The sequence below is a fragment of the Anolis carolinensis genome, chromosome 4, assembly GCF_035594765.1.
Source record: "Anolis carolinensis isolate JA03-04 chromosome 4, rAnoCar3.1.pri, whole genome shotgun sequence".
NCBI classification, from domain to species: Eukaryota; Metazoa; Chordata; class Lepidosauria; order Squamata; family Dactyloidae; genus Anolis; species Anolis carolinensis.
In genome coordinates this window covers 163,748,919-163,773,385 of record NC_085844.1, presented here as the reverse complement: position 1 = coordinate 163,773,385, position 24,467 = coordinate 163,748,919, and the positions used below count along the sequence as shown (strand labels likewise).

Here is a 24,467-nt window from a genome sequence, read left to right as displayed (position 1 = left end):
TCCTCAAGACTCCTGCACTCCTTGTCTTAAAGTCAAACTTTGTGGTATGGTTCTTCAAAGAGAAGATAAAATGAAGACTGTCTTCTGAGAACTCTTCAGACAGAGGACCATCCTTTGAAATGTAGGAGAGTCAAAAAACTGTTAACAGATAAAATCCTTAGATTTTGTGGCTGCCGTCATAGGTTTCTAGGTAACATGGCCAAAAATATACCGAAATTGTTGCTCTGCCTCAACCAAGGCCAATATCCCTTTCCAGCAGCACTCCTTTATATTCTGTTTGAAGAGTTCTTCAAACTTCAGGAATGCTTTGGAAATTTTCAAAAAACCCAGTCAACTTCAAACTTTAGGTCCCACCCTAATCTCATTTTTTCTTTCGTTTAAAAACATTCATTTCCTAAAATTTTGAATGATAGCTTTCCAATAATCAAGTGGAAACATATATATGAGTTATGACACCACATACGAACACATCATATCTGGAAAGGTATGTGACAAAAGTATGGTTAGAGCAAGCATCATGAAAACCACACAGTTTGGGTCATAAGTAGGTATGATTTAATATGGCTATTGGCTATGCTAAAAGTCAAGCTCACGACCAAAATAGCACGCACAGGCAGATTTCATTAATCCATGTCATCAAAAGGTCTCCAATAGTATTAGAATAGGTTGCTGCTGTATTATTGATAGTGAGTCATGTTTATTAAGATGGAATAAAGCTCCGGGTTCCATTAATACTTCTTCATCAGTCATTGCTAGCATTAGACATTTTGAGCTTGGGGCATTCTTATTTGGTTTAAAATGTCACTTGAAAATGCTAAGTGCTTCATTAGGTGGCATGATTCTCTTCTAACAGCTTTTATTTAAATGTCTTGTTACCATAGAGTCCGCTCTTTCCTATTATCAGGATTACCCAATAGATTCACATTTATCTGTAATTTTAGCTTTCTGAATGGTTCACCAATAGACCAAATCTACAGCTCAATATTAACTCATGGGGAAATGGCTTTGCTCCTAGGCAACTGTAATCTGCTTCCTACTGGGCAGAAGAACTTGCAATTTTTTTCCTCAGTTAAGTATAATTATTTTCTAAGATCATAGAAGCCATTATTCACTTTAGCCCTTCATATATGCTATGACAGTTGCCATAGGCTGTAATATCTCAATTTTACCTCATTTTTGCTTTAGGCTATGCCACATTAACATAAAAGGGACTATTTGTCATTTACAAATTGAATGCCCCTTATCCAGAATTCCAAAATCCAAAATATTCCAGAGCCTAATGTCATCCAGATGTGTGGCTGAGACCAGTGACACTTCTACTTTCTGATATATGAACTTTGTTTCATACACAAAACTATTGTGTTTAAAGTTACCTTCAGGTACGGTGGGTAGGAAACATCACAGAATTACATGATAAGACTTGGATACCATCTCCAGGATATCTCACTATATACATATATGTAAATACAGGTATTCCAAAATCCAGAAAAAAATAAAAAATGCTTCCAGTCCCAAGCATTTCAGATAAGAGCTTCTCAAACTGTATTTTCTCTGTGTGTTTAAAATACAAAATGCTAATTAAATAAGTACTTAAGGTTAGATACGTTTTCTAGTTTATTTAGGCTGTTCATTAAGCTGCAGAACAACACAAAATGGGCTGTGCTATCCAGCAAACCTTTATGAGTCCGACCTCACTCCAATTCTCCTAAGACTGTATGAGCACTTTGTCCATCTATGCTCCCAAATGGCACTATCATACATATCTTTGCACTTTCGTCTAGACCGCCCTCCCATTTTATTCCACTTCTCCTAAATGGTGGTCCTTCTATGTTCCATGTTTTAAATTGGTTTTTCCTGTTACTATATTGTATCATTTGGTTTTAATGTGTTTTATTTGGTTGACAATGCTGTTTTTACATGTATTTTACTTTGATTATTTGTTTTTGGGGCTTGGCCCTGTGTTAGGCACTTTGAGTCCCTGCAGGGAGGTGGAGGCGGGATAGAAAAATAAAGTTGTTATTATTATTGTTGTTGTTATTATTATTATTATTATTATTATTATTATATTTCTTTTCTTTACTACTTTACTAGTATGCAACAATTATAGAAAAGAACTACCCTGTTTCCCTGAAAATAAGACATCCCCGAAAAATAAGACCTAGTAGAAGTTTTGCTCAATTGCTAAATATAAGGCCTCCCCTGAAAGTAAGACCTAGGAAAGTTTTTGTTTGGAAGCATGCCTGCCAAACAGAACACCAGAGCATGCAGGGTTGGTAAATGTACAGACCAGCTGTACATGAAATTCTTGATAGGATTCAGAGTTTGTCTGGTGACGTTGGTTTGTGATGACAACTACTGTACAGTACAGTAGAGTCTCACTTATCCAACACTCACTTATCCAACATTCTGGATGATCCAACGCATTTTTATCGTCAATGTTTTCAATATATCGTGATATTTTGGTGCTAAATTCGTAAATACAGTAATTACAACATAACATTACTGTGTATTGAACTACTTTTTCTGTCAAATTTGTTGTATAACATGATGTTTTGGTGCTTAATTTGTATAATAATAACCTAATTTCCCCTGCATCAATAGGGGAATAGCGTTGCATCAATAGGGGAATAGCGTCTAGATCCAGGGAAGTTATGCTCCCCCTCTATTCTGCCTTGGTCAGACCACACCTGGAATACTGTGTCCAATTTTGGGCACCACAGTTGAAGGGAGATGTTGACAAGCTGGAAAGCGTCCAGAGGAGGGCGACTAAAATGATTAAGGGTCTGGAGAACAAGCCCTATGAGGAGCGGCTTAAAGAGCTGGGCATGTTTAGCCTGCAGAAGAGAAGGCTGAGAGGAGACATGATAGCCATGTACAAATATGTGAAGGGAAGTCATAGGGAGGAGGGAGCAAGCTTGTTTTCTGCTGCCCTGCAGACTAGGACACGGAACAATGGCTTCAAACTACAGGAAAGGAGATTCCACCTGAACATCAGGAAGAACTTCCTCACTGTGAGAGCTGTTCGACAGTGGAACTCTCTCCCCGGGGCCGTGGTGGAGGCTCCTTCCTTGGAGGCTTTTAAGCAGAGGCTGGATGGCCATCTGTCGGGGGTGCTTTGAATGCGATTTCCTGCTTCTTAGCAGGGGGTTGGACTAGATGGCCCATGTGGTCTCTTCCAACTCTACTATTCTATGATTCTATGATTCTATGATTCTAATTTGATGTTTAATAGGCTTTTCCTGAATCTCTCCTTATTATCCAACATATTCACTTATCCAACGTTCTGCCAGCCCGTTTATGTTGGATAAGTGAGACTCTACTGTATATAATAAATGTTCATTTTTTTTTGTTACAAGAACACCATATTTAATATTTGGTAAAAGAAAAATATTTAACATGCTAGTGGGATTCAGTTTAATATGCTCATACAGTTTGTGAATGTGAATTCTTCTTCATGGAAAAATAAGACATCCTCTGAAAATAAGACCTAGAGCATCTTTGGGAGCAAAAATTAATATAAGACACTGTCTTATTTTTGGGGAAACACGGTATGAAATCTGTAGCAGATTATTCCACCAATCTATATAAATAAAAAGTAATGTCTTTTTGTGAGGGACCTCATATCTCCCAAACTAGGTCAACGATTGCTTCAGCGTTTGGACACAATATAGCATTCGAATTTTCAAATGTTTTAAGGTATTCATATACCTACTATAACACACCTGTCACACGTGAGACAGGTAAAACCATGTTTAGGTTCACATACAGTGCCATCTTCTGGACAAACAAGCAACAGCCACTGTATTACAAATGACTGTTTAAGAAAGAAGGAGAAGTGTGCATGGAGACAGTGAGGGCTGAGGCAAAACCGGAAGTGGCGGAGGAAAGGGAAGGGAGGAAGGCAGCAGAGGGGAAGAAGGGCCTTTCCCTCTGCCTAGGACACGAACCACAATGGAAAGTGTTTCCCTGCAGGGAGGCCTGAGGATGACTGACAGAGAAGGGAAGGGAGGCATTTAGGAAGAGCCTCCTTCCACTTCGGGGTGGGGCGTCACATCCAAGGCAACGGCAGAGGCGGAAGAGGCCTCCAGGGAGGCCAGAGGCCTGAGGGTGAGTGACTGAGAGGGAAGGGAAGATAAGAGAGAGATTTAGGAAGACCCTCCTTATGTTTAGGGAAGGGGTGTCCTTGGAGCCCCACACACCAACAGCAATAATAAGGAGAAGGGGGAACTGGAAAATAACACAGGGGCATGACCCACAAGGAAGTCACACCCCTGTCATTCTCCCCAAGGGGAGGGCAGAGAAGGAAAGAGATCTATATCCATCCATCCATTTATCTATCTATAGTTACACTCAGAGGCAATCTTTAGAATTCAGTGACCCTCCTTACGCTTAGGAAGGGGGGGCATCTTTGGGGCCCCACCCAACCACTAACAAAAACTACAACAGCAACAATAGGGAGGAGGGGGCACTGGAGTCACTCCCAGGGAGGGGCCTATGACCTCTCTCAGTAAGAAAATAATGGAACAACCACAAATATTGCCTATCCACAAGCATTGTAAAATCACATATATCTTAAACCTGCTCATTCTCAATCCTTTTTTCAATTTTTCAATTCCAAGCTCTGAATTAAATTAAACAGTCATAACAACCATTTTGTCGCTTCCAAAATGTTTCCACAAATTCACCAGTGGCACATTATCCAACCTGTACTAACACAACCTTGCAAATCATGATTTAAATAGTGCTTTTATCTTTGGTCTACTCACCCGGGCGGCTCTGTTTCTACTATTATAGACTGTGGCTTGATTTGATGAGCCCAAAGAGCTTGAGTGAGGAATCAAACATATGTTTACCACCATGGAGCCAAAGGCTTTCCTACTACTATTTGCAAGATTACCCATACAGTAGAATTTTATGCATGGTAACTCATAAATAAGTCCCACAAAATTCAATTGGATGCACCTTAGAAAGTGTGCACAGGACTTTCAGGCTTTGTGTATGCTGCAGATTATATTATGCTGTCAACACTAGATGCTGTCATAATGATTTAAGGCAGCTATGAGGTGGAAATGCATAGCCATACATTTTTCACCATGCCATGGTATCAAGGCACATTTTGTTGGCTGGCAAATGTATTTTAAAGGACTGAGTAGAGAATAAATTGATCCCAAAGGGCTTTAGGCAGGTTGTTAGTGAAAGAGGGGAGGAAACAAAAAAGAGCAGTAGAAGTGTCACTGTTCAGCCACCATAGTCAGTCACAGTGTTGGATACTAGATGAACGTGAGTTCAAATTCCCAGTTAGCCAGCTCAATGGGTAATTAATGTCACAAGGATGTGGCAAACATATATTGGGAAACACATCTGTCTAAACCCTGTAGAAGAATGATATAAACTGTCATTGACTAAGGCTATATAATATTTTCAATGTTTTCTTGAAAGGAATCCCCACTCATAGTGAAAGTTACCACACTGAGCAGAGCATAGGATTGCATTATAATGTATCAAACGACCACAAGAAACTGAAAAGAAGTGTTTGCATACCTACCAGCCCTGATCTCAGAAGGTGACGTCTTATCCTAGTATTGCTGAAATAGCCTGCAAGGTGCTTGTCTGTCAGGCTATTATAGTGTGCAAGGCTGTTGTAATCTCCAAGGGATCTGAAACCATCAAAGTTGATTATACATTAATGTATTTCTTGAAAATATTTTTATTGTTGTAATATAAGTATAATGCTACATCCAGACACAGTCTAAATGTATTATAAACACCCGGCATTGCTTATTTAAAATCTCTTTCTACCCACACCCCCCACCCCAAGATAAAAATGGAAGAAATAGACAAAATTGGCTTCCCACCTTCTCACCCAAAGACATATCAATGAAACAGTAGTCATCTTCTACCATGTATATTTAAAGTCTTAGTTTCTACCATGTGACTACAATATCATTAATACTAATCTTCAAATCCCACAAGCATCTTCATATTTTCCTTCTTTTTTATACAAGTCCCAATCTTTTGAAAAAAATATCTAAGGAGTTCTCTTTGATCATCCCAGATAATTTGTCAATTTCTGCTATTTCAAATATCTTTGAGGTCCAATTTTATTTTAGAAGTAAGCCAATGTTATTCCATTTTTGTGCATAAAGTATTCTTACAGCTAATTATTTGTTAATTTATAACCATCCAGAGACGTGCACCTGAAAATTGCATGGGAACAAATTTTTTTTTAAAAAAAAATCACTGATATCCAGATTATCCCTACACTATGCCTTTATAATTGTCCTATCTATGGATGCCCCAGCATTATCTGTAACAGGGATTAATATTAATAGCCCATGGTCCTCCAGATACTCCTGGACTATATTCTCGAGAGTCCCTGACAAAAGTAAATGATGGTAGAAGGAAGAGTTCACTAAAACTTGGAAGAATATGCACCCAGCCCAACATAGGTATTTAAAAATGCATGTCTGAGCTGGTACAGATCTTTTATGGGCATGCTGTAGTGAAGACATGATGTACACCTCCAACTTCAGATATCACGCAAGACAATAATACTGTGAAACCATATCCTTAATACCATGGTAAACGTCACTGCTGACTTCTCTGTCGTTTACTTCTGCTCTCCTACTGTGCATTAGTTTGGTGGCTTTGAAAGAAGCTGACATGTGATCAGGTTGATGCATTATGACAAACAAACAAAAAAAGGCCTCTTGGTGAGAAAGGAGGAATAAAACATTCTTTTCATAAAAATGTGACAAAGGCAAGAGACTTCCAGGAAGTTTACTTTTGGTTTCACAATCGTCCCCTAGGTAGCCTACACCACATAAATTAAACTTTAAACAGACCATTTACTTTACCATGCTCTGCCTGGTGATTAAACACTGGCTCTATAGCAACAGTTTTATGTTACTTTCTTTATCCTGTTGTTTGTATTTGCATATGAAATTGCTAGATTACAGCAGTTATATCAAGTACTGATATGTATTGCTTCCTGATACTAGTATATTGCATTCATGGAGTAGGGGAAAATTAAACTTGACCCAATATCTTTATATTTACTTCCTTGTCAATGTCAATGGCCATGATAACAAGTAAAAACACAGCTATTCTCAGGCTGTATCTACACTTACCAGAAAAATCTGGTTTAAAGTCTTTGCAGCCACTCTGATACAACCTTGGATACCCTTTGGCTGTTCCCATGGCTGGGAGCAAAGATAAATTGGGGCTTCCACTATCACTTCACCGTCAGCTAGCAGCTCTCTCCAAGAGGCTTGCTGGCAATCTTGCATTTCTGGTCACGTGGCTCAACATCTGAAATATGATGTTTCCAGCAAGCCTCTGGGTGAGAATTGTTTTCTGGTGGTGAGACAGCAGTGTCCTGTTGTTGGTGTGGACCACAGATCATGCCAGATCCAGCTTGATCCAGCTGCCCACACCTCCGACACTATGAGACTATTCTTGAGCCTCCAGGAAGCTCCAGAATAAATCCCACCTTCCGCTATTGCAGAATAATGCCTGGACGCAGTATGCTGCACATCTGATTGATGTGATACGTGGACTCACCACAGCAACTGAGCAACGAGTCCACATTATTTTGGCCATGTAGAAAGGTCTCGGATATCAGAAGGATGGAGCATCCAGAAGTACTGAACCACACCTTTATGTTTCATTTCAGTTGTGAATAGTTTACTCTGATAAAAAATCCAATTGAATTAGAAAATAAAAGAAGATCTTGTTTGAAAAGACAGTCACAAGACTGCAGTGATCAATATACATGTCATCTTTAGAGTTCATTTTCTCAGATTGGGTGTCATGACCAAGAAAGAGAGAGAAACTATCAATACTCTCAGTTGCCACTCACAATCCCAACTTCGGACAGATTATGGCTTGAACAATCCAATCAGTTTCTTCCTAAATCTCCACATCCAGATTGAACGATTTAAAATGTTGGACAGCTGATGCAGGCACAGGAGCTCTAAAAAGTACATAAACGCTTCATGCAAGTATCCCTATTCCCTTTAGTAACATACAATGTTCATAGGCTTGCCAAACTCTCAGGGTGAGAGGGAGGAATCTCAGGGTGAGAGCACTGACTGCAAGTATATATCATTTCCTCATTTGTTACATGCAATGTTTTTCATTTCTTATTTCCCCAATGTTATTGAATTTACGTGTTTGATTTTACAGATTGTGATATATATCACATTTATATAATACCAACTGTTTTGATCCTTTCTACATATTTTCCACAAATATTCCCTCCCAACTAATCCCTTTCCCCTCTACCTACAGTGATACAAAAATAAATACTTAAAAATAATTTTATATACATGTAAAAGTAATGGTATGATCTATGTATGTAAGATTGATGCTCACATATCATATTTAATGGCACCATCAGGAGGTGCCCCTTGTAATATCACCAGGACTTGTCTTCTATGACAGGAGTTCATGTTGTCAGAACTGCAGAAAGGGCAGGGAGTTCCTGTCACTACAGCTATATGGAGAAACAGGTCTCCAGCAGAGTGGTCCCAAAATTTGGTCCTCCAGCTGTCTGGACTTCAACTCCCAGAAGCCCGAGTATGGAATGAATTTAGGGAGCTGACATCCAAAACATCTGGAAGACGTTGTGGAAACACTGCTCAACACTTGAAATAACATTAGTACCCACTAGAATAGCAACATTCCTTTGATACAGTATTGCAAGAGGGATCACCATAGCTCCCTGAAATCACTCACACAGGTGTATAATCACTTTGTGAAATGGGGCATAAATGTTGGTTCAATAGGACTGGCAATATCTGCAATGTGTGATTACAAATAGTATCAGCACTGGCTCTGTCACCTGATCCCCAATTTCTGGCAGGTCATTCAGAAGTGTCAGAAGTTATGAACAGTGATGAGTGAACCCAATATCAATTACAAGATGTGCCATTTACTGCTAATCCTCTGGCATCAGTTGCCATGCTGGATAAACACCTGAACAGACCTTTCAAAGAAATTCATCCTGTGGATGAGTGAATAATTTATTGCCTCTAACACAAAGGCTATTACAAAAACATCTCTATAAAATCCTCATGGCAAAAGATTCAGTAGAAGGCTAATTATGACAAACCAATTAATTCAAATACACAGTTTAAAAATGTCTATAATACATCTTCACAGCCCACTAAAGAATTGTTTAGAAAATAATGAATTTCAGGGGCTCCTACTACAAAGGTGGTGGCCTTATTTGTGATGGAATTATTAGAATCTGTCAACAAGTAATAAGTACCAGATAATAAGATTAAAAGCTATTCATTTATTGGAAATAAAGAAGCTAAAACGCAATGAAAAGAGTTGAAATTTGCTGGCTACATTATCATAGTTGAAAACTCTGGCTCTAATAGACAATTTGTACTCAGTTTATAAAGTGATCTGAGCACTTTTCACCAAAGATATGACAATGTTAGCCAGTAATTGGCCCATCTGTCCTTGCACAGCTGCTCAGCAGTGCAAAGCATTCAAGCATCCTTTACCATACAGAACAGACACCTTGAAGATTCAATGGACAGATGTTCAACTTCTAGCTTTAACCAGAAGGAAGTTACTCATGGAGGAGGTACCAAGGGTTCATTTCAGAACCCATTTTGAACAATTTGGGAAGTGTCTCTGACTCCAGAATTCACCCCAATACAGGATAACTACATTAACTAGATTGTGGTAGGAATCAAATGACAATTACAAAATTGAAAAATTAATAAAACAGATATCTAGGTGCACTTAAACTGTAGAATTAATGCAATTTGATACTTCTTTAATTGCCATGGCTCAATGGTTGTACAGTCTTTAGCCTTCTCTGCCAAAGAGTGCTGATGCCCCACCAAATTAAAAATCCCAGGATTTCACAGCATTGATCCATTGAGCATTGATACACTTTTTTTTCAAACTGATAGCAGCTTATCTGCTAGAACGAATGCAGTTAGGGGCTTCAGACAGAAGATTTTTCTGTAGTATCGGATCAATTTCATCAGTCATCTATTGTGTTCTGTGGATATTACTCCCGAAACATGTCAGTTGTGTTTGGATACACAGGCCTCTTCTACACAGCTGAATAAAATCTGACATTATCTGCTTTGAACGGGAATATATGGCAGTGTGGACTCAGACCATTATAAGTCAACAACTAATCATGCAAAAATGTATAACCATAAGAATGGGTTGTGGCATTGTCTTTCTACTTTCTACTTGGCAAGAAATAAAGCAAGGACCAAATACATTATTCATCCTTCAATTGGTGCCACTGTACATTACATTCTGTAGCTCAAGTTCAAATAATGTTGCCTTTTATAAAATATGTCTACACCTGTTTTTATTGATTTGAAAGTGAATACAGTCTCCATAAGCCACTGATGTTATTATTTTTTTTAAAAAAAAAATCTGCACAGTTAACTGCTCATGGTGTAATTTTGTTAGCAGTGGCACACCAAAGAAGCAATATGAAATAATACTATTTATTGATCAACAGAAATAGCTGCTAGGACTTCTATAAATTCCATGTTTGCACTGCGCAATTACACTTTATTGGCAATTTTATATCTAAACTATAATGAGACCAAAATGGAAGTACTTTTTCAGGTTTTATAGCTTTGACCAATTGTGCATCATTTCCAGTTGGCAATAAAGATAAAAACTCCCCATATTCTACTTTGTAAAGTACATTCACATTTAATAGGAAAGTTAATGTTGTTTTAATATATACTCAATCATCCATGAAAAGCTTATGTATATGATATCTCTTGTCTGGGTTCATATGATGCAATGCTTTTGTTGATTAGACCTTTAAAAAGAAGAGACAAGTAATGAAAGACTTCACTACTATATCTGTTGTTAGGTTACATCCTGTCAGCAAAGTCCTCACTTGCCTTATTGATAGATTCATCTCTTTAAAGTGGGGGAAAACGGCAAGGGGACTTGAGCCTTAGCAAGAGGGGGGGGGAGTAAAATATAATAGGCCCTCTATTTTTGTAGTGGTTAGAGGTGTAGCATTCCTGCAAGAGTGGGGCAATTGCCATTTTTTAAAAACATTTTTTTGCCAGAGAGAACACTTCTTTAGGTGCTCCAGGAAGACTCTGAGGTCAACTTCTGGCATAAGTTAATCCATAGAGTTGTGTTTAGCTTATAGCTAACCTTAAAAAAACTGTGGAATAGACACTGAGAACTGGGAAGCCCTGGCCTTCAAGCATTCTAACTGGAAGCCAGCTGTTACCAAAACTGTTATGGATTCTGAAGAGGCACAAATAGAGGATGAAAGGAAGAAACATGCCAAGAGGGGGGTGTAGCAAGCAAACCCTTGTTGGGACCACCTTCCATCTGGAAATTGATGTCCTCACTACGAAAGACCATGCAGATCCAGAATAGGTTTCTACAGTCATTTATATATCCACCACAAAGATTCTACCCTTGGAAGACTATCTTACTTGGCCACAAGTGATCACCTATAGATATATAGACATGTGTCTTTGTGTATCCATGTATCCATTGTGTATCCATGTATCTCTAGAATACTTCCCCTACAGATACCAAGAGCCTTCAACCCTTTTGAAACTGAAGTGACAATGGGTCATACGAATTTCTCTATCACTAGTATAAGAGGTATTTAGTAAACTACTTTGACTATGCAGAACATATCATGCGACGTTCTGGGCTTGAGGAATCCAAGGTTGGAGTTAAAATTGCTGGAAGGAACATTAACAACCTTAGATATGCAGATGATACCACTTTGTTGGCTGAAAGCAAGGAGGAGCTGAGGAGCCTTATAACCAAGGAGAAAGAAGAAAGTGCAAAAGCTGGGTTGCAGTTAAACATAAAAAAACAAGATTATGGCAACCAGACTGATTGATAACTGGAAAATAGAGGGAGAAAACATGGAGGCAGTGACAGACTTTATATTTCTAGGCACAAAGATTTCTGCAGACACAGACTGCAGCCAGAAAATGAGAAGATGTTTACTTCTTGAGAGGAGAGCAATGATAAAATAGTGAAGAGTAGAGACATCACACTGGCAATGAAGGTCTGCATAGTTAAGCAATGGTATTCCCCATAATAACCTATGGATGCAAGAGCTGGACCATAAGGAAGCCTGAACTTTTGAACTGTGGTGTTGGAGGAAAGTTCTGAGCATGCCTTGGACCACAAGAAGATCAAACCAGTCCAGAAAATAATGCTCAACTGATCACTGGAGGGAAGGATATTAGAGGCGAAGATGGATGGATGGTATCCTTGAAGTGACTGGTTTGACCTTGAAGGAACTGGGGGCGGCGATGGCCAACAGCGAGCTCTGTCGTGGGCTGATCCATGAGGTCACGAAGAGTCGGAAGTGACTGAACGAATAAACAACAATAACACTTTGACCTGAATTCAACTTCCTTGTCATACAGCCACAGAAATCACCCTGTGTGGTTTGGGGGGGGCACCCGGCACCCCACACCCCACATCAACCAGCTCCAATTAAGGGCGATTCCATGGGAGGAAGCATCAACTGCACGGCTTTCCCAATTGCTTCTTTTTTTAAAAAAATAATTTTTATTGAGGATTTTTCATACATTTTTGATAAAAATAAGTAGTAGAGAAATAGAAAAGAAAAAAGAGAGGAGCAAAAAAGGAGAAGAGAAAAAAGAAAAAAAGGAAAAGAAAAGAAGAGAAAAGAGATAGGAGTGAGTGTTAAAAAAAAAAACTGGATCTTCCCAGCTTCTTCCGGCGGGGTATTTTTCATTTGTTGCTTTCTTCTTTCTCAGTCTTCATTCGTTTCATCTTACTTCTTAGTGTATCTATATATTTCTATCTGCCTATTTCTACCTGTCAGCACATCTATATTTATATATATCTGTATTTATTTGTATTTCTCTTGGGAGTATGTCTTATTAGTATTTTTTTTGATATATTATCTTTTTCATATTTTTTGTTTTAATTTTTCTCCTTTCTATTTACATAATTCTCAACTTGTTGCCAATTTGTCTCTTTTCTTGGTTTTCCCTGCTTTTTAGCCATTAAAAAGATTAATCTATCCATATTTTTTATTTCTGAAACTTTAATTAACCAATCTACTTTGCTGGGTATTTCTTTTTGTCTCCGGGTAGTTTATTAATTCTTTTTTCTATTATCTTTTGTAGGCTTTCATGGATTATTGACCAGAATTCTTTAGCTTTCCTGCATTTACACCAAGTATGGAAATATGTGCCCTCTTCCTCTCCACAGCATTTTGTATTCATACTTTTATTTATCTGACCTAATTTTTTTGGTGTTGTATGCCACCTGTATAACGTCTTCCTCCAATTTTCTTTTAAATCATAGGAGTATGTACATTTTAATTTTCTGTCCCAATTGCTTCTTATGGGAACATGGGAAGCCTCCTGTGTTGCCACAGTGGTGGCATGCGACAACTCTGCCCTACATCACCTGTGGAGCCCCGCTGCCATTGTTTGATGAGAGCTGTAGGGCTCCGTGGATGATCTGGGCTAAACCAGCATATGCTGAATTTAGTCCTTTGTGATTAGGTTGTAACTTTATTTTTCTATGACTCATCGCTTACTTACATAGTGTATGAGTAAACATACATATTGGCTACCATAAAGTAAATACATTGCTTAACTGATCTCTTAAATACTTTTTTTCACCTAGTCCTACAGTGTGGAGGCAGCCCATGGGCCAGAAATATTTTAATGGATTCCAGAATGTGACAGGACTAAAATAAATATTTTGTCCCCAAATGCTGCCTGAAAGTGGGTGCAATATTATCATGTTGTCTCCCACTCAAAAAAAAACAGTGTTAAGACCAAGGAAATGTCTTTTTCAAACTGAAAATGTTATAACGGACCAGAAATGACCAAATAGATAGCAAAATTGGCATCCACATACACTAGGGGACACTTGGAGGTAATTTTAACCACACGTTTTTGAGGCATAAAACTACAGAAGTGGTCTTCTAAGGTCCCAAGGAGTAGTCAATGCAGCCCCCTAATTTCTGATAGTTGCTTACCCCCTGTCCTAAACAGTAGGGGGGGGGGGGAAGTATTATTAAATAAAGACAGGAGAACTCCATGGATGTTATTTGTATCCCAACTCCTGATACTTCTGCTACAAACAATATTCAACTATTCAATTAATTTACCATGTCAGCATCTGAGCAGAAGACACCCTTCGGGTGAGAAGGGCAGGATAGAAATATTGGAAATAATAAATAAATATAATTAGCCTGAAATATACATATTTAGACCCATTAAGTAATGACTTTCATTAAAGCATATGGATTGAAAAACATAAGTGATTCATTCACTGAAATGTATGTATCTGTATCTGTTTGCTTAAGTTTGTAAGAATATTGCCAAATGAATAGCTGAACAGAACGCTCTAGCAATGTCTTTGAAATACAGCCAGCAGCAAATTCATTATGGTTGCTTATTCCTTATATTTAAAACTGTTAATTAATTAACTAATTAGTTAAGAAGTCCAGAAAGTTTCAATATTGAAAATGAACACTTAATTTCATAGTAATTCTTGCAGTTTCTAATGTAAGGAACATTAATTACTACTTTTAAGTTTCCTGCTCTCTGCTTTTCCCTCTCCTTCTTTACCTTGGAGCACCCACGAAAAAGGAAATTTAAATTAAGCTACACCAAGACAAACTCAGAGGTGCATTATCTGTCCTTTTTATTTCTGTCAGCTTATTAAAGAAAAGAAAACCCCATAAAGTCAAGAGGATTTAAAGAAAAAGGTTTGTTATATATATATATATGTCACACGAAGGACTTTGATGGTCAAGTGGCATAGGGTGCAACACCTGTATTCAACAGGTAGCCTCCAGACCCAAGAAGATAACAGGTAACTTTGCTTTGAATGCAATGTTTTAAAATTAAATTATTGCTTCATGCTCACAGGCATTTGGTATACTTCCTGAAGAATACAAAAAACCTGTCTGCTAGTTGCAGTCTCCCCCCCTCCGCTGCCACCAAATTATAAAGGTAAAGGCTTCCCCTTGACATTAGGTTTAGTCGTGTCCGACTGTGGCGGGTGGTGCTCATCTCCATTTCTAAGCCATAGACATCTCTTGATCACGTAGCCAGAATGACTGCATGGAGAACTGTTACCTTCCCACCGGAGTAGTACCTATTGATCTACTCTGTATGTTTTCAAACTGCTAGGTTGGCAGAAGATTCAAACTGCTGACCTTTCGAACAGCAAGTTTACAGCTCAGCGCTTTAACCCACTGCGCCACCATGGGCTCCAGATTATATGGTCTTCTTAATTCTTTTCATTTAGGTTTCTTCTGCTGCAACTCTAGTTACTTACATACATGAACTTCTACTTTACAGTGTTCCCTCACTTATTGCGTGGGTTAGGTTCCAGGACCACCTGCAATAAGTGAAAATCGGTGAAGTAGGGACACTATATTTATTTTAATATTTATACATCATTTTAGTAGTTATACACTATTTTAAGTTTTTATCAACCAATCATGTGTTGATAAATCACCTCCCTTTCCCCCTGTTTCCGTTTGGGCTGCTTTTCTCTCTCTTTGGCTTCTCCTTCCTCCCTTCCTTAGGCTGTAAAATTGTAATATTTTGTGATTTATAATAGTCTTTAGAGTTTATGGAAAAACCGTGAAACAGCGAATCTGTGAAAAGTGAATCGCGAAGTAGTGAGGGAACACTGTATTTTCAAATATATAACCCAAAACACGCCATAATCTGAAATTGTCCCCAGTGGTGGCTATGAGCATGACATCTTTGTTTTTTCCGATGATTCAATGTGCATAAACTTTGCTTGATTACAAATCTTGTATAAAGTTACCTTCAGTCTATGTGTATGGGACACATATGTAACATAAATGAGTTTTGTGTTTAAGCTTCAGGCTCTATCTCCAAGATATCTCATTATACAAATACAGATATCCCAAAATCCAGGGAAAACATCCAAATCCAAACTGCTTCTGGTCCCAAAAAGTTTGTATAAGGCAGGCATGGGCAAACTTCGGCCCTCCGGGTGTTTTGGACTTCAGCTCCCACAATCCCTAGCCTCGAGCCCTTTCCTTTCCCCCTTCAGCCACTTATGCAGCTGAGGGGGGAAAGAAAGGGGCCTGAGGTCAGGAATTATGCGAGTTGAAGTCCAAAACACCCAGAGGGCTGAAGTTTGCCCATGCCTGGTATAAGGCACAACAAATCTGTATATTAACATCAGCATCAGCACATGTCAGAAACATGCCCCTCTCTCTCTTCTTTACCCGGTGTTAGCAAACTTTGATACACAGGTAGAATTTCATATTTAATCTTGGGCCCCATTTTCAATCATAATGTACCTACATTTAAATACAGCTACTGCAAAACCTTTTCTAAAATAAAAAATCCAAAATACTTCTGGTCCCAAAGGATACTCAGCCTGTACTGAAAGGGTTTAGAAATCACAACATGTGAGTTATACATACAGTGGGCTCCAGGATCCTCTGTGGATATCAAAATCTGTGAATACTCAAGTCCCATTATACTGTGTTAACAAAATTTAAAAACTTTTCTGTTCCTGGTTTTAAAGTGTTAATTCCTGTTTAATTGTGCAGTATTTGCTTTGAAAGTAGTTGTTATACTCCAGAAACTTCATTTTTGTCGCTGCCACAAACTATGTTGAATGGGTTAAGAGACGAGATATTCGTTGAAAAACTATACCAAAATATGCTACAGGATGTCACACAAAAACAATGTTCTTGCCATTTAATAAACTTTTTCCATGTTTTCATGAGAGAACCAATTAGGAAATGACATTTATAATCCAGGAACAAAAATTGTGTAACATAGTATTACAGTAGAGTCTCACTTATCCACCACTCGCTTATCCAACGTTCTGGATTATCCAACGCATTTTTGTAGTCAATGTTTTCAATACATCGTGATATTTTGGTGCTAAATTCGTAAATACAGTAATTACTACATAGCATAACTGCATATTGTACTACTTTTTCTGTCAAATTTGCTGTATAACATGATGTTTTGGTGCTTAATTTGTAAAATCATAACCTAATTTGATGTTTAATAGGCTTTTCCGTAATCCCTCCTTGTTATCCAACATATTCGCTTATCCAACGTTCTGCCGGCCCGTTTATGTTGGATAAGTGAGACTCCACTGTATATGCGATGGCATAACAAAATGGGGTTTGCTTTTTGGATATATATATATATATATCCAAAAAAGTATATGGTGTGTTAAAAATGACATCTCTTAGATAACATGTTAAAAGCATAGATAGATAGATAGATAGATAGATAGATAGATAGATAGATAGATAGATAGATTGATAGATAGATTGATTGATTTTAGGATATATATTGTAATATTTTACTCATGTTTTAGTTTACTATAATTTATTGGATTGTTTTGGATTATTTTCATCTTGGTGCTTAATTTTTGTTCTTAAGTTTACTGTTGTTACTGTGCATTATCTTGAATTATTTTGTTGTGTTTGTACTCATTTGAGGCATTGAATGTTTGCCTTCTTTGTTTTGTGTCTGTAAACCGCCCTGGGTCCCTTTGATGAGAGAGGGCGGTTTAGAAACAAAGTTTTATATTATTATTATTATTATTATTATTATTATTATTATTATTATTATTATTATTATTAATATATCCAAAAAGCAAACCATGTCAGGAGTGACTTGAGAAACTGCAAGTTGCTTCTGGTGTGAGAGAATTGGCCGTCTGCAAGGACGTTGCCTAGGGGACGCCCAGATGTTTTTTATGTTTTACCATTCTTGTGGGAGGCTTCTATCATGTCCCTGCATGGAGAGCTAGAGCTGACAGACAGAGCTCATCCACATTCCCTCTGGATTTGAATCAGCAACCTTAAGGTTGCCACTGCATATAACATTATGTCACATGTTTTTGTTCCTGCGTTATGAATGTCATTTCCTAATTGGTTCTATCATGAAAACGTGGGGAAAGTGTATTAAATGGCAAAAACTGTATTTTTGCGGGACATCTATCAGTACATATTGCTTTAACACATTGTATATACATAATGGGACTCGAGCATCCACAGATTTTGGTATCCACAGCGGATCCTGGATCCTTATATATAGCTATGGCACTGCGAATTAAACTGCTGAGCTGCTGAACTTGGTGACTGAAAGGTCAGCGGTTCGAATCCAGGGAGCGAGGTGAGCTCCCACTGTTAGCACCAGCTTCAGCCAAACTATCTGTTCAAAAACATGCACATAGGTGACTTTATGCATATGTGGTGGAGGTGTAAGAAAGTCAAAAAATTTGGCAGACAATACATAAGGAAATGGAAAAAATAATTCAAAAGAAATTTGGCATAAAACCGGAATATTTCCTATTAGGAATAATAGACTTCCGGATGGACTACAACACAGAAAAGTTCTTTACATACATGGTGACGGCAGCCAGGATATGTCTGGCAAAATTATGGAAAACACAAGAAGTACCATCGAGAGAAAACTGGCTTCTGAGACTCTTGGATATTAAAAACATGGATTTATTGACTCAAATTTTAAAACAGGACAATGCCTCAGGAAAAGAGACAAACTGGTCTCTACTGAGAGAGTATATGAACAAAGAAAATATGAACCAAATGTAAATTACAGCAAGAAATCAACTTAGGACTTACAGTAGAGTCTCACTTATCCAAGCTAAACGGGCCGGCAGAAGCTTGGATAAGCGAATATCTTGGATAATAAGGAGGGATTAAAGAAAAGCCTATTAAACATCAAATTAGGTTATGATTTTACAAATTAAGCACCAAAACATCATGTTATACAACAATTTGGACAGAAAAAGTAGTTCGATATGCAGCAATGCTCCGTAGTAATTACTGTATTTACAAATTTAGCACCAAAATATCACGATATATTGAAAACATTGACTACAAAAATGGCTTGGATAATCCAGAAGCTTGGATAAGCGAGGCTTGGATAAGTGAGACTCTACTGTAAATGTAACTAAGGGCGCAGCAGCAATGCGTATCATTCAAAGGAAAGGGATGTTGCCATGCAAAAGGGCCGGAAGGAGAACCAGGGGGGGGGGGGTTATATATATATATGTGTATTTTTTTTCTGTATAGTTTGTTAGGTACTACTGTTGGCGTCTTTGTGTTTTTCTTGTATTCTATAGTCCTTTTTTATATATATTTCTTTTTTCTTTTCTCTTGTATTTTATGTACTGCAAAACGCATAAATAAAAGGTATAAAAAAACATGCAAATGTGAGTAGAATAATAGGTACCGCTCTGGTGAGAAGATAACGACACTCCATGCAGTCATGCCGGCCACATGACCTTGGAGGTGTCTACAGACAACGCTGGCTTTTCGGCTTGGAAATGGAAATGAGCACCAACCCCCAGAGTTGAAAAACCTTTATCTTTACCATATATATATATATATACAGTAGGGGGCCCCTGGTGGCACATTGTGTTAAAGCGCTGAGCTGCTGAACTTGCAGACCGAAAGGTGCCAGGTTCAAATCCCGTGAGCGGAATGAGCTCCCGCTGTTAGCCCCAGCTCCTGCCAACCTAGCAAATGCAAATCTGAGTAGATCAATAGGTACCGCTCTGGCGGGAAGGTAACGGTGCTCCATGCAGTCATGCTGGCCACATGACCTGGAGGTGTCTATGGACAGTGCCGGCTCTTCGGCTTAGAAATGGAGATGAGCACCAACCCCCAGAGTCGATGATGACTGGACTTAATGTCAGGGGAAACCTTTAACTTTTTTATATACAGTAGAGTCACACTTATCCAACATAAACAGGCTGGCAGAATGTTGGATAAGAAAAAATGTTGTATAATAAGGAGGGATTAAGGAAAAGTCTATTAAACGTCAAATTACATTATGATTTGACAAATTAGGCACCAAAACATCATGTTTTACAATCAATCAACAGAAAAAAACAGTTCAATACACAGTAACAATATGTAGTACTTACTGTATTTATGAATTTAGCACCAAAACATTGCAATGTATTGAAAACATTGACTACAAAAACATTGATTACTTTTTTAAAAATTGACTACAAATAAAGATAGAATTGCATAAAATGAATTTATAGTATCAACATTGTTGGAAGTTAAATCTGCAAAAAAGTTCAGTCCTTGCTGCCTAGAGAAACAGCTGTGGATCCAGGCGGGAAGCAGACTGCGTTGGATAATCCAGAAAGTTGGATATGCGAGACTCTACTGTATATATACAGAGGATTCCTATATGTATGTATGTACAGTATGTGAGTGTATGTGTGTGTATGCACACACATATTATATATATACATATTCAAGAAGTGGATACAGAATCTGAGCACAGGGAGGACTGGCTGCAAATACAAGGGAGGGAGGGAGGGAGGGAGGAAAGATAGGAAGGAAGAGGGAAGGAAGGTCAGAAAAGGAAGGGAAAAGGAAAAGGAAGGAATGGGAGGGGGAAAGAGCCTATTAAATCCCAAAGAAATGCAGCAGATCCCACTCCAGGGCCTCCCCCAAGAGCACCCCGGGGCTTCCCACTCACTTTGGATGGCGATGGCTCATTCTGGCAGACTGGCTTCTTCCTTTCCCTGCAGTGGGAGGCGCGGAGGCCTCTTTGGACGCTGCTGCAGCTGCTGCTCCAAAGCCGGCGCTCCTCCTTCCAGCGCCCCGACAAGAGCCGGCCGCTCTCCCTGCTTTACAGCCTCCGCCGGCGGGCTCCTCGCCTCGGCATCTCTCCCGTTACTAAGAGATGCCTTGGAAGGGGTGGGCCCCAGGCCTCCCTCGGCCCAATGGCTGCGGAGGACGGGGCAGCCGCTCTCAGCCCGTCGGTCCATTGGGCCGCTGCCTGTGTTGCCGGCAGGTTCCCCGGGCGCCCGGAGCACGGGCGCTCAGAGGCAAAGGGCGCGTCCACACACTGCGGAATTAATAATAATAATAATAATAATAATAATAATAATAATAATAATAATAATAATAATAATAATAATAATAAAATTTTATTTATACCCCGCCACCATCTCCCCAACAGGGACTCGGGGTGGCTTACATGGGGCCATGCCCAGAACAATACAATATAACAGAATATAAAAGAACAACACATCATAACACATTGAACAATACAATAAATAATAATATACATTACAACGCAGAATCAAGGGAACAATAAAACAAGGGCAGGCCACATGAACACTAAGTTAAAACACGGGGTGAGAAAAAAATGAGAATAAAAGCCACAAAGAACAGGGTCATAGGATAGTGGTGTAGTCTAGAGGATAGATATTGGAGGGGAGCAACAGAGAAGAAGTATATAGTAGTTACTCTCCAAAAGCGCAACGGAAGAGCCATGTTTTCAGGTCTTTCTTGAAGGCTACTAATGTGGGGTCTTGCCTAATCTCAATGGGCAGTGAGTTCCACAATCGGGGGGCCACAGCAGAGAAGGCCCTCTCCCTTGTTCCCACAAGGCGGGCCTGAGATATCGGCAGTGGTGACAGAAGAGCCTCCCCTGACGATCGAAGGGATCAGGCAGGTTTATGATGGGAGATACGGTCACGAAGGTAGGTGGGTCCCAAACTGTTTAGGGCTTTATAGATGATGGTCTGCACTTTGAATTGGGACCGGAAAATAAACGGCAGCCAGTGGAGCTCCTTAAATAAGGGAGTGGATCTTTCCCTGTAACTCGCCCCCGTTATTAATCTGGCAGCCGAGCGCTGGACCAATTGTAATTTCCGGGCCGTCTTCAAAGGAAGCCCCACGTAGAGCACATTACCGCTTGACCGGCTACGGCTCCATGTAATGCAATCCTGGGCTTTGTGGTTCGGTGTTGGCTCCAGCACTCTCTGGCAGAGGAGGCGAAAGGCCTTGGGAAACGACCTCCCGTGATTCCATCACCATGGAGCCAGAGCAGTTCAAGCGGTGCCATGCCGCATCCATTCAACCTAGGCATGATTTGACCCTCCAGGTGTTTTGGACTTCAACTCCCCCAATTCCTAACAGCCTACCTTCTCTGCAAAACAACTGTGAATTTGAAACTCATATCTTGTTTGTGTTTACTATATTTTAATTTATTTATTTATTTATTACATCACTTCTACCCCGCCCTTCTCACCATCAGGGGACTCAGGGCGGCTTACAATATAAGCATACATATCAAAAAACAGTTTTCATCAAATTTAAAAATCCATCAAGATTAAAAATTACAATAAAATTAAGAATATACATTAAAAATATACATAATTATACATTTAACTATACATTTAAGGCGCTTTCCATGTCCAGGTGGGGTCTGTCAGTAGGTCATATATTCATATCTCATTTTTACTGCTACTCATGCTCAAATGCCTGGTCCCATAACCATGTTTTTATTCTCTTTCGGAATTAATATATGTATTTTACAGATATTTGTTGTAATACAGTAGAGTCTCACTCATCCAAGCCTCGCTTATCAAGCTTCTGGATTAACGAAGCCATTTTTGTAGTCAATGTTTTCAATATACAGTAGAGTCTCACTTATCCAAGCTAAACGGGCCAGCAGAAGCTTGGATAAGCAAATATCTTGGATAACAAGGAGGGATTAAGGAAAAGCCTATTAAACATCAAATTAGGTTATGATTTTACAAATTAAGCACCAAAACTTCATGTTATACAACAAATTTGACAGAAAAAGTAGTTCAATACGCAGTAATGTTATGTTGTAATTACTGTATTTACGAATTTAGCATCAAAATATCACGATATATTGAAAACATTGACTACAAAAATGGCTTGGATTATCCAGAGGCTTGGATTAGTGAGACTCTACTGTATCATGATATTTTGGTGCTAAATTCATAAATACAGTAATTACAACATAACATTACTGCGTATTGAACCACTTTTTCTGTCAAATTTGTTGTATAATATGATGTTTTGGCACTTAATTTGTAAAATCATAACCTAATTTGATGTTCAATAGGCTTTTCCTTAATCCCTCCTTATTATCCAAGATATTCCCTTATCCAAGGTTCTGACAGCCCATTTAGCTTGGATAAGTGAGACTCTACTGTAGCTGTATTTTATATTATGTTTGTGATTATTTGTTTTGAGCTGTGTTATGACCCACCTCGAGCCATGAGGAGAGGCAGGTAAAAGATACAATAATACTAATACTGATACTAATTATTATTGGGTTGTTGTGAATTTTCCGGGCTGTATGACATGTTCCAGAAGCATTCTCTCCTGATGTTTCACCCACATCTATGGCAGGCATCCTCAGAGGTTGTGAAGTCTATTGGAAACTAAGCAAGGGAAGTTTATCTATCTGTGGAAAGTCCAGGGTGGGAGAAAGAACTCTTGTCTGTTGGAGGCGAGTGTGAATGTAGTAATTAATCACCTTGATTAGCAATAATGGCCTTGCCAGCATCAAGGCCTGGCTTCTTCCTGCCTGGGGGGGATCCTTTGTTGTGAGGTGTTAGCTGGCCCTGATTGTTTCATGTCTGGAATTCCTCTGTTTTCAGAGTGTTGTTCTTTATTTACTGTTCCCATTTTAGAGTTATTAAAATTCTGGTAGCCAGATTTTGTTCATTTTCATGGTTTTCTCCTTTCTGTTGAAATCAATCAGGGCCAGCTAACACCACCAAACAAAAGATTCCCCCAGGCAGGAAGAAGCCAGGCCTTGAAGCTGACAAGGCCATTAATGTAAGTAGACAAATAGGTACCGTTTTGACAAGGAGGTAAAAGGCACCCTCAAAAACATTCCAGCAAAATCTGACTGGGAAAGGCATCCATGGACAACAGGCTCCTCGGTGTGTAAAATGAAATGATAGCACCTCCCCATGGCCGAGTTGAGCACAGCCAGATGCCGGAGATGGTACAAGGGAAGCCTTGGCTCTTTTTATATACTATCTGTCTTTGTCAATTGTCTAACGGCATTGAATGCTTGCCATATATGTACGTGTATTCCATAATCCGTTCTGAGTCCCCTTGAGGAGATAGAGCAGAATATGAATAAAGTATATTATTCTATACCATATGGTCAGTATTTTCCTTTGTGTTTCTCTAATCCTTATGTATTTAAATTTTTTGATTGAATTTATCCAGTATTCAAGGGCTAACCATATATGGCATATATTAAAACACCTACTATGATTTTAAAGTAACCACATTTACAACATAAACATTTATGAAGTACTGCCTAAGGGAAAGGGCATGTGAATACATGCACATACTTAAAGCTTGGTTAGCTATAGCTTAGAAATGAGTGGACAAGATTTGGTTCCCAATGCATTACCTGCTAGAAAAAAAACATGTTATTCTGGCTGCACTGCAGAATCAACAATAAAGTGTATAGTTATACATAGTTGTCTCACATAAAACAAAAAAGAAACAATCCTGTATTACAGAGCTGGGAAAGATGTAGTATGGAACTCGCCATGCAATCAGCTGACTTCCACATTTTTTGTTCAAAACTTTTCAATTCAGTAGTAGAAGAATTGAGATGGCAGAG

The 24,467-nt window shown here is 38.8% G+C and overlaps 1 protein-coding gene across 3 annotated transcripts in view; it reads right to left on the bottom strand.

The window, feature by feature from the left end:
• Positions 1–20,746, bottom strand: part of erich3 (glutamate rich 3) — an 89,019-nt gene extending 68,273 nt beyond the window's left edge. Inside the window, exons 1-2 of one of the 3 annotated variants that reach the window (XM_008114095.3) lie at positions 20,529–20,746; positions 5,546–5,657 (exon numbers count right to left, since the gene is read on the bottom strand). In XM_008114095.3, coding sequence (XP_008112302.2) covers positions 5,546–5,657; positions 20,529–20,548 — 132 coding nt within the window. In that variant the 5' untranslated portion in view covers positions 20,549–20,746. Of the gene's footprint in view, positions 1–4,766; positions 5,033–5,541; positions 5,658–20,528 lie in introns of those variants that run through there. The other 2 variants (XM_008114096.2, XM_062978149.1) reach the window with 2 other exon arrangements.
• Between the last annotated feature and the right edge of the window lie 3,721 nt (positions 20,747–24,467).